Source organism: Zophobas morio, unplaced genomic scaffold (assembly GCF_036711695.1).
Source record: "Zophobas morio isolate AGI-343-1 ecotype UQ-CSIRO unplaced genomic scaffold, CSIRO_AGI_Zmor_V1 ptg000375l, whole genome shotgun sequence".
NCBI lineage: Eukaryota > Metazoa > Arthropoda > Insecta > Coleoptera > Tenebrionidae > Zophobas > Zophobas morio.
The window spans coordinates 20,823-45,862 of record NW_026972479.1 but is presented as its reverse complement, the minus strand read 5'-3'; the positions used below and the strand labels follow the sequence as shown (position 1 = coordinate 45,862).

General features: G+C 35.2%; 4 protein-coding genes and 1 long non-coding RNA gene across 9 annotated transcripts; 2 read left to right on the top strand and 3 right to left on the bottom strand.

The window, feature by feature from the left end:
• The first annotated feature begins 110 nt into the window (after positions 1-110).
• Positions 111-1,843, top strand: LOC135120312 (COP9 signalosome complex subunit 5-like). The gene is made up of 10 exons (XM_064044614.1): positions 111-224; positions 312-391; positions 548-692; positions 754-826; positions 883-1,008; positions 1,078-1,143; positions 1,202-1,269; positions 1,335-1,446; positions 1,508-1,629; positions 1,696-1,843. The coding sequence occupies exons 2-10, from the start codon at positions 388-390 to the stop codon at positions 1,841-1,843; spliced, it is 864 nt and encodes a 287-aa protein (XP_063900684.1). The 5' UTR covers positions 111-224; positions 312-387.
• Positions 766-1,596, bottom strand: LOC135120314 (uncharacterized). The gene is made up of 4 exons (XR_010278566.1): positions 1,541-1,596; positions 1,342-1,492; positions 916-1,277; positions 766-863 (listed from the first exon to the last, which is right to left on the bottom strand). It is a non-coding gene; the product is annotated as an uncharacterized LOC135120314 (long non-coding RNA).
• LOC135120311 (uncharacterized) lies at positions 1,650-5,167 on the bottom strand. The gene is made up of 17 exons (XM_064044613.1): positions 4,989-5,167; positions 4,799-4,939; positions 4,598-4,697; positions 4,443-4,530; positions 4,305-4,392; positions 3,975-4,042; positions 3,800-3,913; positions 3,616-3,749; positions 3,440-3,550; positions 3,224-3,369; positions 2,913-3,155; positions 2,790-2,856; positions 2,479-2,711; positions 2,338-2,418; positions 2,145-2,287; positions 1,980-2,080; positions 1,650-1,915 (listed from the first exon to the last, which is right to left on the bottom strand). The coding sequence occupies exons 1-17, from the start codon at positions 5,151-5,153 to the stop codon at positions 1,800-1,802; spliced, it is 2,139 nt and encodes a 712-aa protein (XP_063900683.1). The 5' UTR covers positions 5,154-5,167; the 3' UTR covers positions 1,650-1,799.
• Positions 5,168-8,682: 3,515 nt separating this feature from the next.
• Positions 8,683-12,281, top strand: LOC135120310 (aconitate hydratase, mitochondrial-like). The gene is made up of 23 exons (XM_064044612.1): positions 8,683-8,747; positions 8,806-8,881; positions 8,969-9,038; positions 9,091-9,162; positions 9,214-9,307; positions 9,355-9,434; positions 9,491-9,557; positions 9,609-9,650; positions 9,710-9,850; positions 9,920-10,018; positions 10,077-10,232; positions 10,283-10,401; positions 10,461-10,563; positions 10,613-10,686; positions 10,746-10,879; positions 10,947-11,032; positions 11,092-11,202; positions 11,263-11,446; positions 11,503-11,584; positions 11,649-11,760; positions 11,825-11,935; positions 11,997-12,119; positions 12,172-12,281. The coding sequence occupies exons 1-23, from the start codon at positions 8,738-8,740 to the stop codon at positions 12,279-12,281; spliced, it is 2,256 nt and encodes a 751-aa protein (XP_063900682.1). The 5' UTR covers positions 8,683-8,737.
• A 9,511-nt stretch (positions 12,282-21,792) lies between these two features.
• LOC135120317 (uncharacterized) lies at positions 21,793-24,687 on the bottom strand. 5 transcript variants are annotated; one of them, XM_064044617.1, is made up of 21 exons: positions 24,651-24,687; positions 24,419-24,540; positions 24,291-24,358; positions 24,180-24,210; positions 23,980-24,119; positions 23,779-23,919; positions 23,654-23,722; positions 23,498-23,564; positions 23,333-23,438; positions 23,227-23,281; positions 23,091-23,155; positions 23,004-23,041; positions 22,875-22,938; positions 22,760-22,818; positions 22,661-22,710; positions 22,537-22,590; positions 22,389-22,474; positions 22,261-22,326; positions 22,110-22,203; positions 21,964-22,053; positions 21,793-21,911 (listed from the first exon to the last, which is right to left on the bottom strand). In XM_064044617.1, exons 2-21 carry the CDS (start codon positions 24,484-24,486, stop codon positions 21,823-21,825), a joined length of 1,500 nt encoding a protein of 499 aa, XP_063900687.1. In that variant the 5' UTR covers positions 24,487-24,540; positions 24,651-24,687; the 3' UTR covers positions 21,793-21,822. The 5 variants fall into 5 exon arrangements, with proteins under 5 accessions (XP_063900687.1, XP_063900689.1, XP_063900690.1 ...); XM_064044619.1 differs by having other exon boundaries at positions 22,389-22,447; XM_064044621.1 differs by lacking the exon at positions 21,793-21,911 and having other exon boundaries at positions 21,964-22,058.
• Positions 24,688-25,040: the final 353 nt, after the last annotated feature.

Sequence of the window (25,040 nt, the reverse complement as noted above, 5' to 3'; positions counted from 1 at the left end):
ACCCTCAAACGCCTCAAAGTTAATAGTTTTTGAAACTATAACGACGTCTCGAGAAAAGTTTTTGTAAAAAGTTTCAAAAGCTCCCTTGAATATTTCAGTAGAAAGCCTAATTTGCCAGACTAACCTTCAAATCTCTTTCTTGTGTAACCTTTTGAGAAACAAAATTGAACAAAATGGCAGAGGAAGATCTCTCTTTCTCTTTCTCTTCGGAAATCAATACCGAGGTTTCCTATACTTTATTCTTTAGTAAACAATATATTTGAAATCACCCTCTCTTTACAAAATTTAAAAATTTGTTCTTTAATGGTTAGGAAACCTCAGAAACGCAACTGTTTAATTTTAGCGAAACGGAGTATGCCAGCTTAGTCGCGAAAGCTCCATGGAATAATGAGTAATTTTAGAATGCTACAATGTTTGCATTTGACCTGTGTTTGCCCGTAAATACTTACTTCTAGTCCTTTATACTTTAAAAAAGTTAAAATATCTTCTGTGGCAACAATAAAAATGGTATTTGTACGCCTCGCACTTATTTAAAAACCGGCAATAGCAAAGTTTATTTACTCAAATGAGGCCACACATGCATTTGCAGGGGGAGACCAAGAAATTATGGGTATTCTGGTAGGAAGAGTTAAGGATAGGAGTTGTGTTGTTTTCGACTCCTACCCGCTACCCATTATAGGAACAGAGACGAGGTCCGCCTAATTATAGACTATAATCTTCGTCTATTTTAAATTTAAATTTATTTCATACAAGAGTAACCGATATGAGCTCGGATCCCGTCGTCGGGGAGTATATGTACTTTTTGCTCGTCACTGCTGCTGAGAAGGTTTTCATCCAACGGCACTCTTATAAGAGCTAGGACTCTCAAAAAAAACTAAATAGCTAAATAAAAAGGAAAAGCTTATCGGCTGGTACCACAGTCACCCCGGTTTCGGTTGCTGGCTGTCTAAAATTGACTGCGGCACTCAACGATGCTGCCAGCGTGGGGGCATGCACGTCGCTGTTGTTGTAAGCAAACTGCCTTTATATATTTTTTAAATTGGCCAATTCCTAACAAACGTCGGGCCCCACGGGAAGGTCGATCCGCACCGAACCCTGGCCGATGGCCGCTTGGAGCTCGGAGCGTTCCGGTGCTACCCACAAGTTGGTGCCCTCCACGCATATCAACCCGTATAGGCAACTATGACCAGCTACCTTGCAGGACTACCGGCCCCCTGGAAAAACCGAAACGCAGGAAAAGTTTCTTAAGTTTGGCTCGTGCGCAGAGGAGTAAGTCTCTAGTAAAAACGGATTACCGAGATTGCTTTTTTTTTCAATACCGCGTTGCTTGCAAGGTACTACCCACTGGAGGTGGCGTACTTCAATACCTCCTTTCAACAAAAAATACTAGAAGAGGTTAGTTTGGGGCTTCAGTCAAGGGCCGTCCCGTGCTTGAGTTACGACGTGGTAAGTAAAGTTCAGTCATAAATCTCTTTTTAATAGTATTCACCGTCTAGTTTTATAAAAGAGAAAGAACTACTTGAAAAAAATGGTTGATGACCTTAACAATAAGTTTGCGTTTTGCGATGCAGACGATAAACCCTGCACACAAGAAAACGAGCTGTTCTTAGAAGAAATCAGCTGCGAAAGGTCCCCATTCCCCCAGAAAAAAAAAATTTACGTGCTTTATTATTAAAACAAACAAATACTATTTAGTTCGAGAATAGCAAATGAAGTTTCCAGCGGATTGGCTGATAATGCTCTACGAAACGTTCTAACTTCCGCCAAAGTGAATGTTCAGGAGAAGGCGGCGGTTCCTACTACCACGTGGCGGGGTCTGTGCCGTGGTCCAGAAACCAGATGACAAGGTTGATGCTCAGCGCCGCAATAAATATACCCGTGATTATAATTGGCCCTCCGACCGTGTTGTACGGGCCTGTAGCATTTAAATAAAACTGTAATGCACCAATAATTACAAGGAAGTAAAAAGCGCTACGAACCGGGAGAACGCCGACGGATCAGCTGGTCTCGCCAAAAATAAGTGTACAACGCATAAATCAGGAACAGCAAAGAAACGGGAATAATGGTGAGCCCAGCAACTCTGCAGCACAAATGCTTTAAGTCGGCTGTGCGCCAAACCAGCCATAAAAAACGCTGGTACGCACATGGAAGAGCGGTTCTTTATAGAGGCTCCGTCGTGCGTGCTGACTCCACGTGGGCCCAAGTTCAGAAGGGCCAATCCGATCGTAGACATCAGCACTGATGTGTGAAGCCAATTCAAGAAAGTGCGCTCATTGGCGAAAAACACCTACAAGGAGCTCATGACGTGGACGGCACACGTTAATAAAAGCAATGAACCTTCGGCTCGACTCGGACGGGCAGTGCGATGGGCTTCGGCTGCCTCGAACTGCTGGCCACGGCAGAGTCCAATACCACGGGCTGCTAGGCAAGGCATCTATGAGCCAATCGGGGGCATGCCGTATGGAAGGGCTACGCCACCTCGTTCAAGCGGAGTTTATTTCTCACGAAGGCTCCTCCCTTCGTTAAGCATCTTAAGAAGTTCAGGTTTTTTCTTCGTCTCTTTCGCAAGAGAGCCGTGGCCTCGTCTTCGCTAGAATCTTCGTGGTTTAAACTTTGGTCTTCCAAGTCAAGGACTTCTCCTTTAAGAGTTCCAATTCGCACAACAGCATCATTTCCGCCAGAAGAACACGTGGAACCCCAGGGGGTGTACTCTTCACGTGAACAGCCCGTAAACCAATACAGCCTGTAATTACTATTCGAGTTGCTATAATAACCAAAAGATTTTTTACCTAAAAGTGTGGACGACCTTTCCGCACTCTGCGCGCTTTGTTTATGCGGCGGAGACTTGCGGATATCCTAAAACGGCGAAATGCCTAAAAAATGGAGTGCCCTTAAAGAAACGCGCAACGAACCCTTTCCATTTGCGGGAGCCAGAAAGGAAGGAGGCGGACACGACTCTCCAAGAGCGTGGCGCAACCATGAATAAACTTTGAGAACTTTGGAACGGGCTCTACCAAATGCGAGTTCACGAGATCCGTAATCCACGCGGGCGGAGTCGCCCCAGCGGCGGTTTGCAGCTTGACCTCCAGTATGGCATAAGGAAAGCGGTGGATGTCCGCCTCGTCCAACTGAGGAAAGGGCCAATTAACACCGACCTGACAAGACGGAAGAGGCAGGGAGTCGGGCTCGGCGTCTTCGAAAAAAAAAAGGGCAGCAATCCAACCTCTTTCCTGCGCCAGTTACCACCGCAGCGGTCCGCCTCCCGGATCATCGCCAGCTGAACGTCTAAGCTGATCCGCACTTCGGCGGTGTTGGGATGCTGAAAAGCCGTGCGGTTGTAAAACGTGCGCAGTACAGGCTCAAGCCCCCCTAAAAAGTTGGTAACGGAGAATTCTAGGCAGTGCCAAGCACAGCGGAGCTAACAATCAAAGAAAAGCACGCGAAAGGATCTGGTGCTGGATTTCAGTAGAGAGTCGCAACGTCGCCTCGCACTCGTCTAAGGGCTTGACTTCTTTCCACTTTTCAACTTTTTTATCGAGCGTGTACGTGCCTGCCACGTGGAAATTTCACTATATAGAACTACAAACATTAAGAAAACGGGCGAATAACGCACACCTCGGCAGAACTCGTTCACGTGCTTTTCCTTAAGGGAAAATCGTTCCTTCACACTAAAATCACCCGTCCAGTCTTCGTGGTGAATTTTTCTCTCAATAAAAACTTCGTTGGAAGATTTCCCGTACCAACGGAATCTAATTCCAAGCCAAAAAAACTCTATATCCACGTAGCAAGTAGATACTACCTAATAGCGAGTGCTTGCTCGACCTTTTCGATGCGCTCGTGGTACAAATCTAAATTTGAATTATCAAAATAGACGGAGGAAATGTAGGGACTCGCATCGCTCCCTTCACTTCGCCTAGAGAAAAAAGAGTTAAAAGCCGTATAGAAAATTCAAGCAACGCAATCGCAGAGCGCACCCAAAAACGAGGATAGGCAAATTTTTAATCACGCGGCACTTTACTTCCATCACGTTATCCTCGTGGACCTTCAAAAGAAATTAAAACTTGCCATAAATAAAACTAATAAAAAGATTTAAAAGTAGATAATAACAAATAAAGAAAAACGTAAAATATAATTTTTTTTTTATAATAAATTTCAAACGCTTCGTAAGGATAAATAACTTTATATATAAAAAAGTATAAAAAATTCATAATATATAATAATAACAATAAAGTATGTGCAATAGTAATATTACTATTACTATTCTAAAAATCTACTAAAAATAAAATTTTTAAAACAAATCGGACCCAATATTTAGTCGTCTTGCGAACAAATACCGTCCCTGAAGATGGCTTTGCTGCAGGTCCTTGAGGCTTCAAGCAATCATAAAGTTCACTTAGAAGTTCGTAAGAAAGTTAATATAACAATTGATAAAATAAAAAAACCTCAATTTCACAATAACAACATCAAAAGTTTCTTTATAAAAAGGTTGAGTTGCTAAGTGAACCATAAATGCGGGCTTCAAAGTCATCCCTAAAAGAGGGGCAATATGAAATTTTCATTTCATTATCGGTGCATAACATAAACTGTACAAATAAACCTGTTGTCTTATCATGTTTCTTTAAAATTTTTAAAAATCCAGTATAGTTAAGTGAATTAAAGCTATACAAATGCGATATTTCCTGTGCTATCAAGTCCAGCTAACCAAAAAGAAAACGTTAAAAAATATTTAAAGAACTATCTGGAAATTTAAATACAAAAGATACATAAAAGATTTTAGAAGTAAAAAGAATAAAAATACTTCAGCTAAAATAGAACTCTTTCTTTCGCTATCTTCCACTTCAAGACTTCTTTCTTCTAAGGAATTAAGAAGGAGTTCTTTTTCAACAGAGGCAATGTGGCGCTCTAATTCCTTATACTTAAGAGCTTCAAAAGCAGAAACCTAGCTTTAAATAAACTAAATAATACTAACACTTAAATAAAACAATAACTTTTTTTAATTCTTCTCCTAGCATGTTAATAAAACATTCTTCATGATTTGTACTCCAGTTAGGGGGTCTGTTTGCTTTTAGAAAGGTTTTCAAACTGTCATAATCTATAAAATGAAATCGCCAGGCAGGCGTTATACTAGCTTTTAAATGATGCCCAAACTTCATCAAGTTTTCTTTAAAAAAAAAAAAAAGAAGCCCACTCCGCCTAGAAAAAATAGTTATGAGCGCTATTAGTTTTTTAATAACAATTGGTCTATATTTTCTTGCACGCAAACTTTTAAGAAAACAGTCTATTGGCTGATTACTTTTACTATTTGTTTATTTTAGCTAATGAACAAAGTTGTTTGCAAAAATGGTAACCGTTATTGTACTACAGTACATGTAACTATTGTATAGCAGCAGATAATTTAGTTGTTTTTCAAGCTTTACTTAATTTTAAAGTTTGATAAATACACATCAGCTAAATTTTACAAAAAAAATTAACAAAGCTTTTAAATTTTTATAGTATAATTTGTTAAAAATTTCGGGATTGAGCACATGTTATTACCTCGAACACTTAGTTTAAAGAACCCCGGGGGGTTAACTCTTAGATAAAAGGAAAACGCCCGGTAGAGAGCTTCTTAATTCTTATATTCTTTATAGTGAAGCGAGTATTGCCTCTCTTTTATATGATTTTGGTTCTGATTTTAACCTTCTTGTTTCCTAAGTTTTTTTCTTTCTAGGTTTATTGGCTAATTCCTTCTCTTTTTCATATATAATTATTGCGTTTTATATTAAAATATACATAATAACTTATTTTATACTTTTATTATTCTTTTATTTTTTCAATTGTAATTTTGGCGAGCTTTATTATCTTCATAGAACTTAACGACTTTTACTCATTCGAGGGCTTAAATAGCAAGGAAAATAATAAAAGTAAAAAAGTGGTAAATAACCATAAAAGATTCCATATAAATTAAGTAAGAAAAAGATTTTTTTAGTAAAAATACATTGTATAAGGTTGGATTAAGCGTACCGAAAAAATGACATATATTAATTTATAAATCATTATAGCAAAATAAATGAAATAATTTTTAATCTATAGTTCTTAGGTTTTACTTCTAGACGTTTTTAAGTATTTGAAGCATCCAAGTGCTTCCTTTATGACGTAAAAATTAAACTGACTTTTAATTACTTTTAATCGAGCATAATAACGTACTTGAACAGATAAGAACGATGTTTTACTGGCAAAACTTATTTGCAATTATTTCGATCTTTTTGAACTGTACTGTAATTATTTACTTTAAGGAACAAGGGTTTTAAAATGCATTCCGGCCAATGTGTCTATTAATATTAACAACTAAATTCTTTATGATGTAGACAATAGATGTATTTAGTAAACTATTCATGCTGAAGGTTTATAAGAACTATTGCTGTAGAAAAAATATTATTCTAGGTTTTTATCAAATGCTTGTGTTTGTTACATAGAAACATTTCTCTTCCTTATTTTCTGTTCCAGCATTTTTTTTTATAATATTTTAAGTTTCGGCATTTTAGTAGGTAGAGAGAATGTTGTCCCCTCAAAACTAATTACCAAAGGCTTTACAAATGAAATTCGAGTTAATAAACATGGACGGTATAATTCTCAGTCGCTAGATACTCCAGTAGACAACCATCAACGCTAGTAAAATTATTATAAAGTATTATTCAGTAGCATACTTTATATTAATATGAATAATAGCAGAGATAAAGATTAAATACGAGTACAAAAATTTTTCAAAAAGGAAATGCAGAGCTAAGTTATTCGAATTAGGATCTAAAGACCCCAGCTTTAGTTACTACTGACTTGTGATAGATATTAATAAAGCCCTTTGTATAGAGTGGACACTTAGCAATTGCTGAAATGTGCTGGCGTCAAATGATTTAATATAAAACAAAATTTTTCTTAGACGACCAACTAGCACTTAGTTAAGTATTTTGGTAAAGGAGGGTGGTTCACGTCTAAGTTAAAAACAAAACAATTCGCTAAAATTACATTTAGATAGTATTTTCTCTTTCTATATATCATATATATTTTAAGTATTCAATAACTCTATTAAGTATAGAATAGTAATATTAGTCTTAACTATGTTAAAATTTATATATTATTAAACATAGGAAAAAAGAAAAGGGAAAAGAAAGAGTGGAGAGCTTTAAGCAGTCTTAGGAAAAATTTTACTGATTAATATATTATATTCGCTTTTCCGAGGGGTTAGGGTGTAAGCGCCCAATTATATTGCCCTCATGAAAAAGTATATCAAGATGGCCCCAGAAGACTGGATAGAATGCCCCCGACTCACTTCGTTGGACTTAAAGTGGTAGGGAACGAATCCTCGCTAATTTCAAAGTGGACGCCCATCTCAATGGAACAGAAAGCCAAACATTTATTGCACTGGTATGCTACAGTAATCATTAGTGTAAAGTAAAACTGTTTAATATTTTATCCAAGTGAGAAGGTTAATAAAAGTTGTCTTGGTGCAGAAACTGCCTTCAAAAGTTTGAAGGTTAAGTACAACTCTAAAAATTACAAGTTACAAGTAGATATTTGCTTTTATTTAAAATTTGTATTTTTCTTCAAAGCCGTTTGCGAATTAGAAAGGAAGCTACAGAAGAAAAAATAAGGGATTAAAGGTTAATATACGATAATTATGATTACTATAAAAGTAAAAACACGAGCAGCTGACGATATTCGCCCTTTTTGTGCTTTAGTTGTGGTTATTACAGTTATAGTTACAACTGCCTAAAAAGTGGTTTAAATAAATATAAAAGTAATTAAGGTTCAAAAGTACAGGTAGTTCAAGTTAATTTTTTATGCGATATAGCGAACTTTTTAAACTTTGTTAAACTTGAAAATAAGGGAATAATTCTTGCTTTATAAATTTGATCTTCCTTTGATGTACATATTGTGCCATTGAGTAAATTGCAAGCAACACAAACCCTCATCAGACTACTTTAAGGACCCAAAAACTCATTAGTTGAATACCAGACTAAAATAATTATTTTTTCATCTTTTTATTTCCGTGTCAGTTTTCGGCATTCTTCCTGTCGCTGCCACCTTGTAGTTCACTGTTTTAAGCCTTACTCATTAAGATAGAAGAAAGAATGCCTAGAAATAGTTTTAACAGCCTTAACTAAAATAGAGCCTGTTAGTCCAAGATGTATCTAAAGTGCACTAAACATTAGGGATTAAAAACGAAATGTATAAAATGTAGAATCGGTGAACTGTCGCTTAAGCTTACTAGTTAAGGATAACAAGTTTACAAAAAAAGAAAGTAGTAGAGAATATCCTTTAAAGCGCAACAAGTGAAACCCTTCTTAATTACTCAAATTCTTACTTACGCAATGATGTACTTATATGTAAAGGATAGCATACTTAACCAAGCGTTATAGCTCGTGTTACTTGACAATTATAGCCGTTTACACGCTTAAAATAAAAACTTTTATCCGAAAAAACATCACTGAACCAAAGTAGGCAATAGCTCATTATCGTTTACATTTGGTGAGGTTGACCGGGCCCGCCACCTCTAAACAATTATTCACAATTTTAAATAGCTTTACAAAACTTGCTCTTTTTGCCTTTAAGAAAGATTATTTCGGTAATTTCTGCTATTTATATGAATCGTTAACCTTTTTTTAAAAAAAAAATTTTTTTTTTTTCGAGGTGGTTAAACGTGATGATCTTTAAGATTGTATGTATTAGTAATATTATTCATTGTCGGACTCTCCGACGAATGTCAGGAGGTTCTACTATATCATAAAAATTAACTATATAAATAAATTGTAACCTACTTTTGTTTAGTCTCTATGAGTAAATTCGATAAGAAAACTATTGATTACGAAAATATGGAAAGAAAATTAAAAATTGTAAAAGACAGGTAGCCTTTTACTTTTACTTCTTAGTTTATAATTATAAAACTTTTTTTAATAACTTTTCCTACCTCTAATTTTATATTGAACTTAAGATTGAATATGAAACCTCTCACGTTATCCGAGAAGATTTTATACTCGCATCTTGATGACCCAGAAAATTCAGTTAGAGTTTATTAAAATTCGTTATGAAAAATCAATTTTTGATATTTGTCAGGAATTAATTAGAGGGAAAAGTTACCTTAATCTACGACCCGACAGAGTTGCTATGCAAGATGCCACTGCACAGGTAGCTATTTCTGCAGTCATAGAAACTTATTCTAAGGTTTTATTTGTAAAGATGGCGATGCTTCAGTTTATGAGCTCCGGCCTTTCAAAAGTTGCTGTGCCTTCTACTATCCACTGTGATCATTTAATTGAAGCTAAAGATGGAGGCAATTACTGATTATACAAGTTGAATTCCTTGTAATAATTTTGTTAGGCACTGATGATTTGGAGCGGGCCAAAGTCTCTAACAAAGAAGTCTACGACTTTTTATCTACTGCATCTTCTAAATATGGCGTTAATCTTTTAGATTCGTAACCTCTATTGCCTACTAATTTTTTATAATTTTTTAGGTTGGCTTTTGGCGTCCTGGAAGCGGTATTATTCACCAAATTCTCCTTGAGAACTATGTTTTTCCCGGTAAAGGGTTTTTAATATTTTATTTTGTTAAAAAAAAAGTTTTTTTTTGAGGACTCCTGATGATAGGGACCGACTCGCATACCGTCAACGGAGGTTCCTATCCATTTTTTAGTTCTTGTATTACCATGATTATTAACTCATACGCGATGTAGGTGGGCTCGGAGCGCTCTGCATAGGCGTCGGCGGCGCTGACGCCGTCGACGTGATGGCCGACTTTCCTTGGGAACTGAAAAATCCCAATATCATTGGAGTCCGCCTGACCGGAAAGCTACAGGATTGGGCCTCCCCAAAAGGTATACGCCCACTCAGTCACAGCGACGCACCCTCTCGTGTTGCTAATGAACACGTGACCGTCTCGTCAGACATCATTCTTGCTGTTTGCGGGATCCTCACAGTCAAGGGCGGCACGGGAAACATAGTGGAATATTTTGGCCCGGGAGTCCCTTCCATCTCCTGCACTGGTGGCTATTACTATTGACTTCTCTGCGTTATTCCGACGCTCATGCCAGCTCCGTTCAGGCATGGGCACCATTTGCAATATGGGGGCGGAGGTGGGGGCGACAACTTCTGTATTCCCGTTCAACAAGCGTATGGCGGACTATCTGTCCGCGACGGGCCGTGCTAACATTGCTCGACTGGCCAAAAAGCACACTTTCTTGCTTCAACCAGATGAGGGTTCTCCCATGTGATCGTGAGAGGCACGTGGTACTTAGCGTTACTCTCAGGGTGCGAGTACGACCAAGTCATTGAGCTTGATCTCTCCTCCTTGGAGCCGCACGTAAATGGCCCATTTTCGCCAGACTTGGCTCATCCTCTTTCTAAATTCAAAGAAAACGTGCGAAAGGTTACTTGAGAGCACCTGCACTGGCGCTCTGGGGTTGTAAACTAACCTGTGCGATGTAGAACGATTGGCCGGAAAAGATCTGCGTTGGTCTTATTGGCTCCTGCACCAATTCCTCGTACGAGGACATGAGCCGCGCGGCCTCCGTGGCGCAGCAAGCTTTGAGTGCGTAAATCCCGCGTGTGCTTTACTAGTCCTCTGATGTTGTTCATAGCGAAAGGTACAAAATTCAAGTCCAGCTTCACAGTGACTCCCGGGTCCGAGCAAATTCGGGCCACCATTGAGAGAGTGCTTCTACTTTACAGCTTCTTACTGCAATTTACTAACGCTACGGTCAACCGCGGTAGGACGGGCAGGCTCAGGTCTTTCGCGACGCCGGCGGCGTGGTCTTGGCCAATGCCTGTGGGCCCTGCATTGGCCAATGGTCACGATCCGATGTGAAAATGGGCGAGAAGAACACTATTATGACGTCATATAACCGGTGCCTTCCCGTTCCCGTTTTTTACTGCCCGCTCTTTTGATCAAATTAAACTTCCTTTTTTTTTTAGAAACTTTTCTAAGCGCAACGATGGCAATCCCTCCACTCATGCTTTCATTACTTCTCCTGAACTCTGCACGGCTTTCTCATTAGCAGGTTACCCTCTTTCCAGTATTCAGGACTCTGGTTGGCCTTCTCTTAGCTCTGAATTACAGGGACGCTTCTGTTCAATCCCCTGACGGATAAACTCATAGCCGCTGACGGCTCGGAATTTCTTTTAAAACCGCCCACGGGCCACGAGCTTCCTCCTAAAGGCTTCGATTCTGGCATGTGTCAGCTTCCTTTAGGCCTTATATCTTTGCTCTAAATTTGGCGCGACTCTTAAGGGGAGGACACCTATCAGGCACCACCTGCTGACTCCTCCGACATTGAGGTCGTCATTGATCCCCAGTCCCTCCGCATTCAAGCCCTCAAGCCCTTTGAGAAATGGGATGGCGAGGACTTTCGATCGTGCCCCATCCTCATCAAAGTCAAGGGAAAATGCACCACAGATCACATATCAATGGCTGGGTCTAGTCCAATTTAACGGCGCGCGCCGTCACTTTACTCAAGAAAGTTTTTTCTAGGCCTTGGTTAAAATATCGTGGCCATCTCGAGAATATTAGCAACAACATGCTTATCGGCGCTATTAATATTGCAAACAACGAGGTTCTTTATTCTCAGCTGTACCAGCGGTGCTTTTACTTATCCACTACACCCCTATAAAAAAAAGGCCAATAAGGTGGTCAACGTCTACACCAGTGAGGTTGATTCAGTGCCAGAAGTCGCCAAGCAGTATAAGTCCGCAGGGCAGAAGTGGGTTGTGATTGGAGACGAAAATTATGGTCTTCTTATTTTCGTGTTTCCAACTCGCTTAAGTGTAGTATAAGTCATCTATATTCTTGCAAGGTGAGGGGTCTTCCCGAGAGCATGCAGCTCTGGAACCTCGTTTTCTAGGCGGGGCTGCTATAATAGTAAAAAGTTTTGCTAGGATTCATGAAACAAATTTAAAGAAACAAGGTATCTCTTATTAACATGGCCAATCTTTAAGTAACGGCATTACCAAATTACCAACCGTAAGGACTTCTCCCACTCACTTTTAAGAACCCCGCTGACTACGATGCTATAAATCCTACCGATCGCATTACGTTATACGTGACTGCTCTGAAGCCGGGAGAGCCCTTGAAGGCCACTATTGAATCGGGTAAATTAACTTTTACATAAGATAGCAATAAAAAACTTTTTCTTTTTGGCAGCCGACGGAGCTACTAGAGACATTTTTCTGAATCACACTTTAAATGAGAATCAAGTAGAATGGTTTAAGGCTGGCTCGGCTTTGAACTACATGGCCTCTAGAAATAGATAAAAGGGCTTTAATAAAAAGTGATAGCTTTTATATAACTTCGTTGTCGAAAATTTTGGTTTTATTAATAAGGTGAATAAACTACCAAAGCAAATTATAATGATGCATTTTCGGGCAACTTGTTATAGAGATTTAGTAATCAAATTTTTAATAGTTGTAAGATTTTTAATTTCTATATTTGTGTTACTCGGTTGGAGTAAAAGTCAAAATGTGAATGTAAATTCCGTAACGTTAACAGGTTCCAACTCACTAAAATACTATAGTTTTCATTTGGATAATAAAAATTGCGGGCTATATCAGATTAAAAACTATAAAAAATGAACTTTACTTTAAGAGCAGTAACAACTTGTACTAGATGCTTCATAAACTAATAAGATGTATAATACTCTACGTGATTCCTAAATGTTTTAAGTCGTTTAGGTTACATATAATCGCTCTAACTTTTTTCTCCGAAATTTTTGAAGATCGATAACTCCAATGTAATTATTTTTATCTTTGTCCAAGTTAGCTTTTTCATTTATGCAATCTCGGTTTTTGTGCCTGATGAGTTAAGATACGGCACTCTAGTAGTGTGCATATAAGTATTTTATTAAAATATTTATATTGTGATCTTTACTCCTTTATAAACATTTATTAAATCCATAGGCACAACTATACTAGTATCGTTCAACAAGTAGGTGTCCGTGTCAAAAAAAAATTCACATCTGTAAAGCACCTTACTATTCTTTTTGTATCTACTTTATAATTTTATTAGATCAAATACTTGGTTTCTTGTATCTAAAATTGCATCTACCTTACCGCTATAGTATTTTATATTTAACATATAAGAATACTTTAAGTTTTTTATATTACTACATTCCCAAATATTTAACTGCATTGCTGTACAGTTAGTTATGTAGTAGTATACTTGGGTTGACAATTGCTTCTTTGTTACTTTCAACTAAAAGTTTAAATGAACATGTTTGTACTAGACGTTTTTTAAATAAGCTTCATATAAAAATGGTGTACGTGGAAATGAATACCTTTTTATAAATAAATTGTTAAAATCACTTCACCACACAGTTATTAGTGTTAATAACTAAATTACTGTGTCGATCTTTACTTCTAAGTAGCGGTATGGCAGAGCAGCAAGACTGGATTATTTTGTTTTACCACTTTCGAAAGCTAAGCTTTGCTGCTCTCCCTTTATAATTATTGAAGTGCAACCATTTTAAACGTGCTTGCTACCATTCTACGTTCATTTATGCAGTTTCTGCCTTGACTAAGTTAAAAATATATACTTTGCTAACAATTTTTATTTTTATTACTGCGTAGTTCGGATAATATTAGTGGTGTCTTTGAATGTGACCTGCGCACCCCTACTTTTACTACGAATTGACTATAAATATCTTATTTATTTACATATTTATTACTACCTCTATTTCTTACTAAGGATTTGCTAAATATACTAACTAATCATATATATACATATATTAAAATCTGACCAACAGAAGCAAAACTTTTCTGCAAAAGTCTAAAATGGGACATTCCGAAACCGGGCGATACACTCCCGAGCTTGGGAAAACTTATTGCCTCCGTCGAAGCATTAAAAGAACAATTCGCTCACAAACAAATTTAAAAGAATCTTATCAGAAAATAGACTCCTATGAAAAACATTCGGTTAAATGTGATACTTTTAGAAGGAAAACTGTTAAACCCCCCGACACTTCCAGTGCGCGAGTACTTACCGCTCCCAACCACATGGGCAGTTTCTAGTACTGCACATCAGAATTAAAAGTGTAATTACGACTCTAAATTTCGCGGAAAAGACAAATCTGTTAAACCCCGCTGCGCGAATTGCTAAGTGGAACACACAGTCATTTCTGCACGTAATGAAGCAAAGAGGGAAGAACGAAAAGTCCAACCAGATATCTCTATGTATAGTTGCTGATTCTGAAATACATGAAAGGAAACCGAGCCATGGCAAATTTAAAAGGCTCAAACTCGTCAATGAAATGATGGGTAACTTTGTTTCCTCATTAACGACAGAAATTGCAAAATCATAAATAAACTTTATATATGACCCATGAGTTTTACCCAGGGTACACAACTTTAAGATCTTAGTCTGGAGTGCTGCTCTCCCGCACCCAGGATACGCGAACTCCAAGAGCTGGCCATGAGGTCAGGTATTGACATAATTTTAGCCTCAGAAACGCACATTAATCAGGGTGATAAAATACACGCTGCCAAGCTATCCATTGTATAGAAAAGATAGACCCAATTCTGGACATGGCGGAGTAGCTTTATTCATAATAAAAACACATGCTGCACTTTCCTCTCGAATACCAAAAACTTTTTTCGGTCTTGAGGGCTTAGGTCTTAAATTGAAACTTAATAACCATGGTATGGTTCATACTTTTTTTTTCAACCTATAAACCTTCCGACAAAACATTTAAAAGGAGGTATATTATTGCAATATTCTCTGGCTCAATCTCAGTAATTGTTGGTGGGGGGCTCAATTGTAAACATCCACTCTGGAATTGTACTTGCGCGAGCCCAACTGAGGTCATAGAAAAACTTGCAAAAGAAATAGGAATCCTTCTGATAGGGTCCCCGTGGCCCAAATCATTTTGCCACAACTTACACAACCGGTGTGCTCGTTATTGTCCTGATGAAGAACATTTGTGCTTCAATTTCTATAACAACGTTTTTTGTTGAAACTGTTTTCTGACCGCAATCCTGGTCTAATCACTCTTCATCATACTCCCTAAAATTTAAAATGGAGGATAAAATAACGAATTGGTCTAGTTTTAAAGAATGTTAGGAGGACGACCTTCCTTTTTCGTGGCTCCTACGTTGCCCCTCTGTAACCTCAATGATGCATTGACGCGCTTAGAATCCGTAATTCTTGAGTTCCCACAATCGAGCAATAGAACACAAAACCTACTTGTTTTACCTCTTATACTACCGGAAAAGTTGAAACGCACAATAACCAAAAGGAGATGTATGAAAAGAAGGTACGCGCTTACTAAATCCCCGAGCAACAAACGCCTTTGAAACCAAGCGAATTATAGGGTTAAAAGAGATTACTTATTTTTTTCAACAAAACTTGAAAAGACAAGCTTAAAATCTAAAATCCTCTTTATGGAAATTAGCAAAAGGGTTTAAGAACAAATAAAACCTCCCTACACTCATACATAATCCACCACGCAGTTCACGCAATTTATTTCCCGGTAGATAGGCTAATCTGTTTGCAGAATTTCTGAGCGCCACTCCGATTCCACTTCTCAAAGTGTTAATTGCTCTAATTTTTTGTTTTACCGCTATTCCTTACACCGATTAAGAATGTACACTCGTTGATTCGCTAACGCTTAACACACTGGAAGAAATTACTGGAGTGATAAGAACACTTACCATGAAAAAGTGAGCGGTCCAGAAGGTATAACTAATCTAATGCTTAAACAGGTCCATTAACTGCACTCGCCTACATTGTTGAAAGGATTTATATGTTTCCTCTAAAAACGTTTCCCCAACGCTGGAAACCTTCCTATGTTGTCATGATACCAAAGTCGACCACCCCCAAACATTCGCTCAAAGATTATCACCATAGAAGCCTACCAATCTTACCTCGGAAAAATCGCAGAATTTAATAAGGTTGCAGAATTTTTTGGAGAGGGAGTCCATAATCCCTAATGTACTGTTTGGCTTTCAAAAAAGTCATTTCTCCACTGAACAGATTGTGAGGCGTTAAATTATTAAATAGATACAATCCTTGTAGGAAGGAGTCTTTGATAACATATGGCACAAAGAATTAATTTTGAAAATGGCGAATTATAATATTCCTTCGTACCTAATTCAATTATTCGGGCCCTTTTTAAAAGATGGAAAATTTAGTGCAGATAGAAACCCTAATTTCCTATTCGTCGTATTCTCCTTCTGCATGTGTCTCACAGGTCCCTTTTGTTCCCTCTGCTGTTTTCTATCTTCACTTCAGGTATCCCAACGGCGGTCAACACTGTTTCCCTTGCGCAAGTATGCTTATGCTGATGACACTGTGATCCATACAAGTTCTAAATTAGACCCGTTGGGCGTAAGGGATATGCAATCATACTTAGAACTTTTTGAAAGCCGGTTTGCATCTAATAATCTTAAACACTTAAGCCAACAAAATGCAGGCCTTACTGCTTCGCGTAGAAGGAAACATCGCCCGTGAGTAACTTCCAAAATTTAATAAAGGTATCCTCTGATGCTCGAAGACTGAGTATCTTGGAGTAGTTATTGACCCCAAGTTCAAATGAAACTCACACTTAGGCTAGTTAACTAACAACCTTGGAACTACCTATACTCATGTGTGCGCCTTCCGCTTGGATCTACTCTTCTATAAGACACTTAAATAGGTTCTAAATCCAACAAAATAATTTTCTTCGATTGTGTACTAAGGCCCCGTGGTTTATAAGGAAAACCTGCAACTGCACCGAGGGTTTAGATTGAATTTATCGCCCAATTGATTAAAAAATAAAGCAGAAAAATACTTTGAACAGGCCAGCACTCACTAACAAATTGCTATCTATGATAAAAACTTACGATTCTCATGGTATACCAGATTTAGGAAACCTAAGCACCTGTTAATCCTACCAATCTAGTAGGTAAACATTTGTAATACTTCCATCTCTATTTTTACCAACAATAGTAATAGTAATAATAATTGTAATAATAATTTTAATAACAATAAGATTAATACTATTTTAGTAATGATGACATTAATCGTAATAATAAATGATAATTTTAATAAGTACTACTTAAATAAAAACAAAAATGCACTGTGTGCTCTATTAGATTGTAAAAAGTCATTTTTCCCTACCTCTGGAGTGTACTCTCCGACCCTTTACCGTAAAGGAAATGAGGGTTAAGCAGTAAAAAGAACGTATATTCTTTACTTTAGTACCCAACTTCATAATAAATAAATGAAAAATATTAATAATGCCTTCGGTTTACGAAGGTTAGCGTAAAATTTATAACAGTCTAGCTAATTTTTTCATTAAAAAATTTGAAAGCAAAATAGCCTTAACGTGAACACTTGTTTTTTTATAGTTTAAATCTTTAAGTTAATATTGTATACTAATAAATAACTAATGAATTACTTTAGCTGGATCTATGGTTAAAATTATCAACAAAAAAGAACACAAAATTTGCAAATTATTAGATCTAAGCTAGGCGAATGCGCCTCGTGTTTTTAAAAATTCAAGTTTCGGTTGCGTAAAAAAATATATATAGTTGTGCTGCCTTAACATATAAAAATATTTAAACACAACACACATTTTTTAATATAATTAATAAACCTAAAAGGAACTAATCAACTTGTTTCATCTATTACTTAAAAAAAAAGAGCATTTTAATAAAATATTAGCTATATTTTTATCATTTTTCTTTAATAAAAAAAAAATGGAGAAAAGTAAACATAATACTTAACTGAGACAGTAATAACGGCAATAATGCTGATCAATATTTTTTTAAAATATTCTAAGCATCTTAGTTATGCAAGGGCTTAATAACTTTACAAAAAATTTGCAAATGTTATTTGTTCTCATAGTTAAATCTATATTTACCATATTTCACTTGATAGAAATGAGAAATAATAAAAAAAATTACAGAAAATACATAACTGAGGCAGTAATAAGACACTATAACCTGAGCAATATACACTCGAAGGGTTCTGAACCTCTTTAAGCAAGGGCTTACCAACTTTACTTGAAGTTATTGCACATGTTAAATTAATTACTTCGTTTAAGGCAAGCTAACGTCCTATTGTCGATAGATAAATAATCTTTTTATTACTTAAACTGAACATAAAAGGTGAAAAGCAATGTCAGAGAACTCTCAAGTTGAACTTGAAAAAATTTTAGAAAAAGAACTACAGTTGTCTCGCTTTAAACTGAAGGCTTTGGAAGTGACAGAAAAATGCTGGAAGAAATGTTTAGGTAACAGCAAAATATTCTATTTTTTCTACAATATCCTTTAAAATTATATACTAATAGTTAAAATATGATAAATATATACAATAGCTTACATTAGCAGCGTAATATATATAATTTAGCTTGTTAGCTATTTTAATAACTTATCATGTTTAGTACACTTTTCAGTTCATACTTACAACGTTCATTGTGGAAAATTAAATATAATTACTAAATTAGACACTCAATAGCATTGTGACAATTTTAAGTTACTATTTAAGTTAATCAAAAAAAATTTTTTTGCTTCTTTTATAGTTGTACATATTCTTACCAAAACTATTATATAAAATAATTACGCGGTCCCACTGGTAAACTTTGTAACAATACGTTTCACATTTAATTAATTTTTTATTTAAAAAACATTTTTTTTAAGAATTATTATTTTATAAATAAGAAGTTAATATTCGCACTATAAATTCTATTTACTTTCTACAATTTACCTTCTAACTAATTAATCAAGTTTTATAAAGAGTTTTTGTACTACTTTATAAGGCTACTCCATTTAGTTTATAGAGCAGAAAAACAATACTATTTTTACTAATGCATAAGGTATTATTAATGTTGTGCTAAAATTTTTAAATTACTTTTTTATTATTTAATAAATTTTTCATATTTTTTAATTTTTTACAATCTTTTTATTTGTTAACTTTATTTTTAAAGCTTTTATTTTTTTGTTTATACACTAAACTTTTTTATATTTTCTAATTAAAAATTTTTAAAAAATAACTTTTTTAATATTACTCCTTTAATGATGTAATATATATTTATCATATTTTTGTTATAATTTAATCTAACACTTTTTTAATATATTTTTTAATTAGTTTATAAATTGATTTATTTCCTGATTATTTTTTTACTATAACAATTTTTATATTTTACTAAACTTTATAGATCCGTCCACCAATTTCACTGTGAAAGATTCGGAGTGCTTAAAAAATTGCATCGACCGTTTTTTTGATTCGTCCGCTTTAATTCTCAGACTTTTGGAGTTGAGGAAGCAGAATTTTTAATTTAAATGTTTCAAATTTTCTATCAATCTAACATTTAGTGTTCGAGGGCTATTGAATTTTTTTTATAAATATTTTTGATTCAGAACGCTTTTGATTAATTAAAGATATAGGCGCTTCTTTATATGCTTGTATGTAGGCTTTAAATTTTATTTAGGATAAACTAATTTGTTTTTTATAAAATTTGTATCTTGAATTTTTTTTATAAATTTAAAAAAAAAAATTTATACTTTCTCGTTATCATCAAATAGAGGAATGGTAATACTTTTGATAATGATCTCTTGTTGTAAAGACAAAATTTTTAAGGCGTGTTAAAATAAATTCAAAATTTCGACTTTTGTAAAATGGAAATTGTTAAAAAAAACGTTTTCAGAAGATCACGTAAAATTTTTTGATAAGTTAATTTGAATTTTGTTGGTAATTATTTAATAATTTAAATTTCACAAACATTCTGTTTTATATTGTTATAAAACCACCATTTGTTAAAAATTCTTAGTTCAAACTTTTAAAAAATCCACATTTGTACTACTTAGTAAAGCAAAATTTGGGATGTAAAATATTTTAATAAAAAAATTTAAATAATAACACAGAGCGATACCGCAAGGACTATCCTAACGTAACAAAAAACTTACGCACCGCTTAAGCTTTATTTTATGTAAAGTCAATAACTTATTTGTATCTTAACTCCTTAGTAGTCATACATATTCATATGACTTGTTTAAATTTTTTATTAAAGTAACACAGTGATAAAGATTTAATTTTTTTTAATTAAGCTAATTGCTGAAATCGTAGGAAAAGAACTACTCACTTAAATTAAACTAAATTAACTATAAAATTATTGCTGCTTTATTTTAAGTATAATTAATTTGCGGAAGTCCTATTACAAACGGGACCAATAAAAATTAACTAAAGAACCCTAATTGAAAATAAAGCACTTGAAAAACTTTTAACTATAATAAGATTTATGATTTTAAAACGGTAGGCAAACATAAAAGTAGACTAAAGATAAAGACTTGGTTAAAAACATGAGAAAAAACGTCTAAGAAAACTCTGTAAAATAAAACTAAATTTCTTACATAAAAACCTTTGGTCAAAAGAGTATTTTTATAAATAATCCCAATTTTTATATTAATAAATAATAGTTAAAAAAGAAATAAGTGTTATCCAGCTTTTATTGAACTCACTTTAAGTAATAATAATAATAAAAAAGAGTCTGCAGGCGTTAAGCAACAAAGTTATACATAATTTATATTTTCGCTCCGCCTACAACTGTGGAACACAATCCTAATATTTAAACTTCAATATCTTTATTATTTTAAAGAAAACTTTTTGCGCTGCCTTCTTAACTGAAATCTTACTCACTTTGATGGAATTGCTAAACTTACTAAAAGTTTGCTCGCAGACTAAAAACAACGCTCTTTACGAACCCCGTTTTTTAACTTAATACTTTTTAAACTCGCCGGCAGGCTTTCTTTTACGAGTGTACACAATACAATGCTAGGTCTTTTTATATTAGTGTGAAAAAAGGTTTAAAACTTTTTTTGTTCTCTTCAAATTTATTTTTTTATTGATGGGATCTTAATACTAAATAAAACTTTGCGACTGCCTTTTACAGAACACTAATACCGAAAGTTTATAAAAGACACCGCCTATAAAGAATTAAAGAAAATAATATTCACAATTCAAATTTTATTACGGACAGCTTACTCCTGCATTACACTTGGTTTATTTTGCGTAGATTAGTATCCCAAACCTGCTTTTTATAAATTTTCACAAAACTATTATGGGCTAAAAGGAAAAAGTAAGGCAACGGAGGTAAACGATAACTTTTGTCAATCTCTAAATTTTGTAGCAAAAAGCACGGTCTTTACTTTCTGAAGATCCACTAGCATTTTTACTATTATTATATTTACAACAGCTTAAAACTTTAAGTCAGTGTTAGTCATTAGACTCTATTTAATTTTATTTAAACGCTTGCTTGGGGCGTAAAGAATTAGGTGGAATAAAGCGAAGAAAATTAATAAAATTAACAATTAGCCTAGTTCTGCTTTGTCTACGCGTCAATAAAAATTACTCACGAATTTTTCCATTCAATTAATATTGTCTTATTTTTTTATTAATAAAAGATTGGGCAAAGTATATACTAAAATTCTGTTTATTTTCTCAGAACACACATATAGTCGTATATTAACGACGTTTATCGTAAAATAATGCGCATTGTGACGAGAATAATAACAGCTAATATGAAAAACCCCATAACCACACAGTTATTAATTTAACAGTTGCCAGTGCAAATAACGGAACTTTTCAAAGCTTTGCTAATCGACATTATTCGTACTACGTCCTTACTATGTCCTTTTTAAATAATTTTTTCTTGAGTTGACGATGCTTTAATAAAAAAGTCTTTAATGGTGTGTAGCTTAACGTTATTGACTAAAGCAGCAGTGTCTGCTGCTTTTCAACGCTAAATACCAGAACAAAAAATAAAACACAAGCGATTTTTTTATTATTATTAATCGCTTTGACGTTCGAGTAGTATTGTGGCCTTTACACTTTGCTATTTTCTCGCTTTAAACGAAGCAGAATGTTTGAAATTGTTCTTTCAACTCGGCTCCTTAATTCTATTGTTTTTATTTCTTGAAAAACAATTAAATAATTTATTTAGTATACTTATAAGACACTATTTACCTGTCTTTGTGTTTTTTTCACCCATTTTCATAACTTTTGTAATGTACGTAGCGCTCGGGTGACGAAAAAGATTTATGAAGTCTCCGATTCCTATACTTTTTACCTATAAATAAACGCTTTTGTTAGCCAGTTCCTTTAGTAATAACCGACGGTGGGGACGATAGTAGTGTTGCCGGTGTAAGGTTGATCCAATATTAATAGCAAGGAAGCTATGAAATTTCCAAAGGCGAAGGCCTTCAACTGCAATCGCAAAAAAGTTTTACTACATACTCGAGACGCTTACTATCAGTAGAACACCTGAATAAGCCTTCTTTTCAACTCTAGCAGGGTAACATCCAGAGCAGAAGGGAAAGCAAGCTTAAGCTACTTAGGACGCAAAACCAATAAATATCTTCCAGCACCACTACATTTTAACGAAATACAACCTTTTGAAAGGGGCTGGAAGGATGCACGAAGGGAACGATGTGGGGATTTACTTGAGAAACTATGAAATGATCAATGTTAAACAGTTCTGTTCAGGGAATAGACAATGTTATCGCTTTAAAAGTTATGCAGGCCCAGTGGGAAAGACACCCGAAAGCCGTGTGGAAGGTATGTCACATTCTAAAGACCCGTCACTCCAGTACTCTGCACGAGCCCGCAATCAATCAATAAAAATGGCGTATCCCCCTAGGAAACACCCCCCCCCCTTTCGTACCAGCAAAGGGACAGGGAACCACCCGGCCCCCATTGATCTTTTTGTGCAGTCTGCATGAAAGCATTAAATAAAGGAAAGGGGTAGCAGACAGATTACGACCTGACAGGCCTATAAAAAGCAGGAAGTGCGCATGAGGCGCAGACGGCACTCCATATGACCTAGAGAAGCAAATACTCAAACAGCGAACAGCAGCACCTCCGCCAAAAGCACGTGCAATATTGGGGGCGGTCAAGTGATTTAAAAGTCTGGCTCGTCCGTGCTTCCCTGCGCAAGTAACGCTACAAGAAGAAAGCCGTGTGGGTCCAGGTGTGTAACGGGTTTAATAATTAACAATTATTACTACCTAATGTTGAGGATGCGCCCAGTTAGGTAATGCGCTTCCTAAGCGTACTACTAATATTGAATTGGTAACTATAATAAAGTATCAAACCAAAAAAGTTAAATCTTCGGTGTAATAACGAACTGCGGCCCTCAAATCTTCCTGATCGGCTAAAGCTGTATTTAAATAAGTTAAAGTAACACAAATTCTTTAAATAAATTTTTTTTGTGTATTTAAATAAGGAAACCTCCCTCCTGAATCAACCGCTTTAGCTTTTCAAAGTAGAAGTTTTTATGGACTTTCTACTAAGATTATTACAAATAACATATTTACTAAGTGTTTTGAAGATGCACCTTTTCAAAAACTCTAAATTCGAAGGCGTTTTGTTTTAAGAACTTTTTCAAGGCTTTGTGCGTCTTTGTACAAATTATGGCCGCAACAATTGCGCCGGCCGAAGAGCTAAAGGCAGGAAAAAGTATTTGGGAGGTAATATAAGTTGATAAAGAAATATAATCTACCCGGAAATCACTTTTGGAAGTAGGCGCTTAAAAAACAAAACTTTAACTACGCCTACATGAAAAATTCCTGAAAAAACGATAAAAATTTTGGAGCCGATGAAAATATTCTTAAAGTTGCAATTGGCCTTATTAAATTAACTGCAACCCGTCACTAACCCCAAAGGCCTCCACCACTTAGCAGCAAAGCGCTTCGACCACAACGCAGCCGAATATTTTCGTAAAAATCTGTTCAAATATAACGTCGCGAGTATCTTCCTGAATAATACTGGAGGTAAACGGACTTATTAATAGATCTCGGGGGCAAGAATTGCTATAACTAAGCTCTCGTAGTAGAATGGAAACTTTATCAGTGTACTTCAAAAAATTGTTTTTAGCGCAATTCAAATTTGAATTTCCCATACTTCTGAGCAAGTCGAGGAATTCTCCCAAAAAAATTAAAACTCTAAAGAAATTAGATTCTACTCAATTACTGTAAAGTTTACCCGTTTGCAAAAGAAAACAGAATTTTGACAAATTTTTGTTAAGGTGTGCTTCCTCCAATTCTTTAAGTGTTGCCTCCAAGTGGTCATACTCACTGGTGTAAGAATTTATAGAAGCAGAAGAGGTTTGAAGTGCAACTTTTCTTATCATTTTAATATAAAACTTAAGTTATTTATTAATAAGTATATTTTAAATAACGCACACAACTTCGCAGTTGCTAGGGGGAAAGAGGTCTTTTATTAAGAATGACATTTTGTTGTTTGTATAACTATTATAAAAGGACAAAATTATTTCAAGTAAAGTAAGGAAAGACCTTTAAGAACTCCAAAAAGTTGAAAAAAGTTAGGCGTTAGAATCTTTAAACTTTTCACTGCCCAAAATCTAGTCGCGGAAGACAAAAGGTCAGTCAATGGAAGGAAATTATCAACTCCCGTTTAGCACCTTAAAACATTATAAAATATTTCAAAAATTTCTCGAATAGTTAACAACGCTGCGGATTCCTCTAGCATCAGATAGAATTAAGCATAAAAGATAGATATTGTTTTGCTGTCCAGGTGGAAGTCCTTTGTAAGTACATAAAAAAAAAGAAAAAATAGCTAATGTCATAATAGCTTATAAAACTTAATTTTTCTTGCAAATTCCTCCAAAGTTAACTTATATTTATATAAATAACCCTTTTCTATGCAATAAAAATCAATATTTGCCTCAGAGGAAGGGCAGGGGAGCTATCTCCAGCGTTGTTCTCAAAACCTCATTTAGGGTTGGCCATAGACACGAGAAATATTTATCTGAAGGGGTTTTTAAAATTTGTTAACCAGGTGTGCAACGCACTCACTCGACAGTTTAATATCTTGGGTGTAGCGCGAGGCAACTCTCTGTATATAAAGTTGATTTATTCTCTTTTTATTATTATTTAAATAACGCGCTACAGATTAATTGTATGAAATACGCGCAGTGGGTCATACTACCAACACCAACATATAAGGAAAAATTAGTATTTAAATTTAATTAATTTGTCATGTTATAATGAAATCAACTCTGCTTCTAACCTTATTTTTATCTC